Source organism: Centropristis striata, chromosome 12, assembly GCF_030273125.1.
Source record: "Centropristis striata isolate RG_2023a ecotype Rhode Island chromosome 12, C.striata_1.0, whole genome shotgun sequence".
NCBI classification, from domain to species: domain Eukaryota; kingdom Metazoa; phylum Chordata; class Actinopteri; order Perciformes; family Serranidae; genus Centropristis; species Centropristis striata.
This window is the reverse complement of record NC_081528.1, coordinates 35,106,912-35,113,284: the sequence shown is the minus strand read 5'-3', so window position 1 is coordinate 35,113,284 and position 6,373 is coordinate 35,106,912. Positions and strand designations below refer to the sequence as shown.

At 33.4% G+C, this 6,373-nt stretch overlaps 1 protein-coding gene across 1 annotated transcript; it reads left to right on the top strand.

The window, feature by feature from the left end:
• Window positions 1–2,589: 2,589 nt before the first annotated feature.
• pttg1 (PTTG1 regulator of sister chromatid separation, securin) lies at window positions 2,590–6,369 on the top strand. Its single transcript, XM_059346686.1, has 6 exons — window positions 2,590–2,655; window positions 4,325–4,417; window positions 4,492–4,628; window positions 4,723–4,810; window positions 5,223–5,384; window positions 6,218–6,369. The coding sequence occupies exons 2-6, from the start codon at window positions 4,330–4,332 to the stop codon at window positions 6,298–6,300; spliced, it is 558 nt and encodes a 185-aa protein (XP_059202669.1). The 5' UTR covers window positions 2,590–2,655; window positions 4,325–4,329; the 3' UTR covers window positions 6,301–6,369.
• The last annotated feature ends 4 nt before the right edge of the window (window positions 6,370–6,373 follow it).

Here is a 6,373-nt window from a genome sequence, read left to right as displayed (position 1 = left end):
CTACCCCCTGACCCCCCCCTCAGGATGCCTTAATGGTATCGTCCAGTGAGCCACAGTCAATGAACGTTACAAACGGACATGATTAAGCAGCAACCAGTCTTTCACTCTATTATTGACAAAACTCAAAAGAAATTAAATCAATGGCTGCAGAGAGATTTGTCATTGAAAGGCAGAATATTACTAACCAAAGCTGAAGGTCTTTCCCGTCTTACATATGCTGCTTTATCTCTTGATGTTAATAAAAAGATCTCAAAAAACATTGATAAGATGCTATTTAACTTTGTATGGCGAAACAAAACCCATTATATTAGAAAATCAGTAATAATGAATACATATGATAAGGGCGGTCTTAATTTTTTAGATTTTCACACTCTGAATAATACATTCAAAATTAACTGGCTTAAACAATTCATTAAGAACCCCTCTTCAATCTGGAACTTCATACCAAACTTTATTTTCTCTAAATTAGGAGGCCTTAATTTCCTCTTATTTTGTAATTACAATATTGAAAAAATCCCCCTGAAATTATCCAACTTTCACAAACAGATGCTTCTTTCCTGGTCATTAATCTACAAACATAACTTTTCCCCGCATAGATACTATATATGGAACAATAAAGACATTATATATAGAAACAAATCCTTATTTTACCCCTATTGGTTTACTCACAATATACTCCTAGTTCATCAGTTATTTAACTCAAATGGTACCTTACTTACATATCAGGAATTTGTCATAAAATATAGAATCCCAATTCCTATTAATGAATATGATATTGTTATCAATGCTATCCCTCTAGGTGTAATTATGTTATTTAGATGCACTTTAACACAAAATCCGACTGTTTTGCCCCTTGATCCATCCAAACATGAAATTGGCCAAATTTGTTTCTCTTCTACACGCAACAATAACCGAAAAATACGTTCACTGTTTCAGAAAGAAGTTGTATCAACCCCCTACATCATTGCTTATTGGAATAATTTTATTGATAACCTTAATTGGGAGAAGATTTGGAATTTGCCAGCAAAATATATAGTCAACATTAAGATCAAAGAAATTTCTTTTAAAATAATTCACAGAATCTACCCCACTAAAATTTTTCTTCAACGTTTTAAAAAATATTTAGATTTGAATTGCTTTTTTTGTGAAGGACACCCTGAAAGTATTTTTCATTTATTTTGGTCTTGCCCTTTTTCGTCTAAGTTCTGTAAAGATATTTGTAACTTCCTTTTTTTTCAATTGAACCTAATTTGTCCCTTTGTTTTGAAAATATACTGTTTGGTTTCACTGACTTCCCATACACAAAAAAAAAATCAATATTACATTATAAATCTAATTATACTATTGGCAAAATATCACATACATAAATCTCGATACACAAAAAAAAATCCCCTCTTTTCTATATTTATAAGTGAAACCAAGCAGTATATTAATTCTATTAAAGACTCTACTAATTTGAAAGCTGCTAAAACTCTGAATATTTGTAATTTTTATAATATTTTTGTATGACAACCTCTTTGTGATTTATTGAAACCCCCTGGCGACGTTCTGATGTATTTTTTTGTATTACACCCCACCCAACTGCCTTAATAAAGTTTATTTTAAAAAAAATAATAAATAAATAAAAAAAAACGTTACAAACGGACATGATTAAGCAGCAACCAGTCTATGGCAGCGGCAGCATCTGACAAAACCACCTGGAACTATGTGTAATAAAACAACACATAGTGTCTTATTATAATTTAAAAATGACCATTCCTTTCAGTCCAGGAACATTGGGCTGATCTGTTGAACATGCTGAGGTGCAGGCAGCAAACAAACAACCTATGTTACACTATGTTTTATATGGATAGGTGTGTGTATATATGTCGATATGTATTTTCTTATATATGTATATATTTTTGTATATGTATGTGTGTATGTGTATATATATGTATGTTTTATATTTTTTATTTTTTAACTTATTTTTTAATTATGTTATTTTATATATATTTTATGTACGGGTGTGTGTATATGTATGTATATATATGTGTGTGTATATATATATATATATATATATATATATGTATATATATATATGTGTATATATATATATATATATATATATATTGTTGTTGTTTTTTTTATTTTTTTATATTATTAATATATATATATTTTTTTTTTCTACACACTGTTGTTTTAACTGATCTGGTGTATTAACCTATTAGAACAACGATGTAAGGGTCTCTGGGGGAGTGGAATGGGTGTTGGGTTATATAAGAAAATGAAAATATGTCTCCTCGATTGTACTGTTTACTGCAACTGTGAATCAATAAAAATATATTAAAAAAAAAAAAAAAAGGCCATTCCTGTCACAAACACACATTTGAGATGTCTTATCATTGTTTATTTACATTTTCTCTATTGTAGTGTAAATTCTTTTTTGGAAACGCCCATTTCAGTCCGCTGTGTTGAAGTGACCAATAGGAAGCCATAAAACAACACAAAGAACAAGAAGAAGAAGAAGAAGAAGACCAATAGGAAGCAGGCCCGCTGTGTTGAAGTGACCAATAGGAAGCAGGCAGTGAATTTAAAAAGGAGCCGCGGTAAAGATTCAGACAAAAACAACCGAGAAAGCGGAGAATCAACTAGCGAGGTTTAACACATCTAACTGAGGTAAAGTTGACGCTAACACCAGTTTAATGCTATCTATATTACATTTATTAGCACTCTTGACTAATACATGTACATATTTAGTACAGTTATTTCGTTATTAAACAGCGAAAACATGGCTTAACGTTACGTACGTTAAGCTAACTAACGTTAGCGTCATGTTTGGCAAGATTTTACATAAGTATCTATATCTTCAGCCCATTAAAAGTTTGAACCAATTTAATTCAGGCTAACATTAAGTCAACTTATCGTTAACCCTATAAAGCCAATTGTATCATATTTGATTCACAAGTTTTTGAGACCTATACATCATCAGTGTGATATTTTTTTCCTGAAAAACCTGAAGTATACAAAAACTGAGCAACAAATTGCACAAAAATACAAGATATAGCTAAATTTATATGCATGGTCCACTGGTGGATCAGTCATTGCTGCGTGAAAACTTCATATCAGCAGATGTACGATGTTGTGTTATATGGAAAAAAATATTTTGCATGTTTGAGGAAAATGTTAAAAGGAAGTAAAGTCTTAAAAGGTTAAAAATGTTGGGTTTTATATGTTTTTGTTAGTTCAAGAACAAACTGTGAGCAACAAATTGCACAAAAAGAACTGATGTATCAAATATGATACAAATTAAAATCATATATGCCTATTGTTTTTAGAGTTTTGTGTTAAGGAGAATTTTCTGGCAATTATTTAGTGGTTCAGGCTTTTATAGGGTTAATTAGCCAATCTGTGAATCAGCGGTAGGTGTGGCTCGTTATGGCTTCAGTTTGACACTTTATTAAACTTATAACGATACTGCGAAGCTGACGTTAGCAATACTGTAAACAGGTCTTAACTTTTGTTTTTAACTCGTTGCAATAGAAACAAATCGACAAACTAACGTTAAAGACAAAATATGGAACAAGATGGCAATGAAAAGTGTTAACGTTAGATTAAAAACTGAGACTAAATGGGTAGAGACTGGTCTGCTAGCTCCCAAACTGAAATACAAGCAGTGTCATTCATTGATGAAAGCTACAGCTATTTAGTGCTATAACACTGCCAGATTGACTTTAAATTGCAGTGCACTTTACTGTTAAATTACTTGAATGTTTAGTGCGGAGTAAACACAGGCTGGCTACCAGCCATTGGGGCTATTAGAACATGAACTTTTTTTAATCCAGTTTGGATTTCACATGACCTGATCCACTGGAAAGACCGTTTTCCTGAAAAACTGCCAGAACGTGGTGTAAAAAATAATCTGGTGCTCCCAATAACATGCCAACGATTTTCAAACTATAATGACCACTCTTGCATTAAGGGACGCAGTTAGAAATTATTTTAATTATTGTCTTTTCTTAAATAATTTGTAAAAAAGCAAAATACCCAATCATTCCAAAGCCTAAAGTGACGTTAATCATCATAATCAAATGAACCAGAGAATCTTGCACGATTATGACTGCAACGTTTAAGTGATTATCAAAATAGTTGCTTATTTTCTGTTTAATAATTCACTTGACTAACTGTTTAAGCTCAAAGCATAAATGGTGGTTGCATTTCAAGTGTGCAATGAGCCACATGTGCTCTTTTTGCTGTAATGTGTTCTGATTTCTGCCACAGAGGAATCTCTTCCATGGTAATGGATGTAATGTGTTGCTGTAGCCAATGTGTGTTCTTCTGCTTCCAGATAAAATGGCCAACATAATCTTTGCAGAGAGAGAAAATGCACATCTTCTTCCCCCGGCTATTAAGATGCGACAGCGGCTTCAGTCTGCTCCAGGTATGAAAATGAGAATTTTTCAAACTATATTAGGCCCATGCATAAATATGCATTAACCTTTTCTTTTCCACCAGAGAAACTATTTTCTCCTATGACTGCCAAAACCTTGCACACTCCTCTGAAATCTGGTCGTAAGGCTTTTGGTGCTCTCAACAAACAAATCTCAACCCCTGCGGTCAACACACAAGAGAAACAACTCTTAAAGCCACAGGTTGGAAAATACCATAATACAATTGTTGGACTATAATGTGATCTATTTGCTGTATACCTTTACATGCATTTATGCAATGTTTTGTTCCCCACAGGAAACTAAAGTCAAAGTTGCTTCAGACAAAAACTCCAGAGTTGAGGAATATCCAGAAATTGAAAAGTTCATCCCTTATGACCCTCTAGGTAACAATCAGTCACTTAGAATGGACCGGTCTCAATTAAAATCTTTCCTTATGCTGCTACTCAATTGTTTTACATTTTTACAGTAATAAAGTTTTTAGAATTGTCCATATTAGTACCATGACAATATCTGCCGTATGATCACATTTCATGAAATAGAAATAAATGCTGTGCAATCAAAATGACTTTCTCTGTAATTTTCACTGTCATCACATAAGCTTTGCTTCTTTTTGTCAGAGTTATGGTGTTTTTTTGCTTGAGACTCAGCCCATTGAGGCTCAGCTGTACATAAGCGAACGTACACATGCCAAATATGATTAAGAATGACTTGTATAAGCTTAATTCACCCTCAATATGGCTGTACTGTGGAGGTTTTGAAACCTATTTTAATGAGTTGGGGATTTTTTTTCTTCAGCATTTGAGAAGTACAGCGTACCGGAGGATTTGATTCTCCTCAGTGGTTTTGCTCTGCCTGGACTGGCCTGTTTCCCACCTGCTCCACATCTGCGTGACGATGACCTGGAAAAGTTTGATCCCCTCCCAAACCTGTCGCCTGTAAAGATGCCAAAACGTTCAGGTATCCACCTCCTTTTAGGGCTGCATTCACACTTGTTTGGTATTGTAAAACACTTTTTAATAAAGTATCAGTCTATTGCTGCGTATGAACTACAGACCAAAAATGTGTACTATTATTGAACATACTTTTGTGTAAACTAATGGTAGTACAGATCTCTTTGGACACACTTAACCATATTTGAGTTTCTTAATTGCTCAGTTTCAATTTTTTTTTTATTTTTTTTTTAAGGGAATAGTGTTGCCTACCACATGAGGGAAAAAAACTGTATGTGTATATATATATATATATATATATATATATATATATATGTATATGTATATGTATATATATATATATGTATGTGTGTGTGCATTAATTATACTGTCAAACTGATCCATATGGCTGCTGGTTTTAGTTCAAAGCAGGAGCACAGCTGATTGCTTGAATGAGTTGAGTGAGGGGTGCTCCTACTTGGCTGAAAGGAAAACCTGCAGCCATATCAGCCCTTTCATGGATCAGTTCAAAACCCAAGGGCCTACAGTGAATAATCCAGGCTTCTGATGTTTACACTGGAGCCATTTGTTGCAAATTTATTGTGCTGTGTGTTCTGAGATTCAGTGAGCCCCACTGTATCTAAAACTGAGAAAATAACTTGTAATTTAACTGTTTTAGTGAGTAAAACCTTAAGAATTAGATTTCAAAAGCACCATTGAGCATTGAATAAACAAGTGACTATTGTCTGGCAGCTGTAGACATTAAGTATGGGGCACACCAGTTTGAAACTACAAGTATCATTAACTACAGGTGTCATTAACCTACTGTATCATTAACTTTACCTTATCTCTTCCCTCCAGATCATTGCTCAGAGCTTAATGCATTTCTTCAAACACTTGATGAGCTGACTGTTGAACTTCCTCCAGAATCTTTTACTGACTGAATGTTGATGCATGTTTTTGTAATGACTACATTTTTATGTTTTTACTGAAATAAAGTTGTTTTATCCTTCCTCT

What these genes read in the sequence shown, in the direction of transcription:
- pttg1 (XM_059346686.1), top strand. Translation starts at nt 4,330, where the DNA reads ATGGCCAACATAATCTTTGCAGAGAGAGAAAATGCACATCTTCTTCCC. An exon ending in AACAACTCTTAAAGCCACAG is followed by an intron (nt 4,629 to 4,722) that starts GTTGGAAAATAC and finishes TGTTCCCCACAG; the next exon opens with GAAACTAAAGTCAAAGTTGC. An exon ending in AAAGATGCCAAAACGTTCAG is followed by an intron (nt 5,385 to 6,217) that starts GTATCCACCTCC and finishes TCTTCCCTCCAG; the next exon opens with ATCATTGCTCAGAGCTTAAT.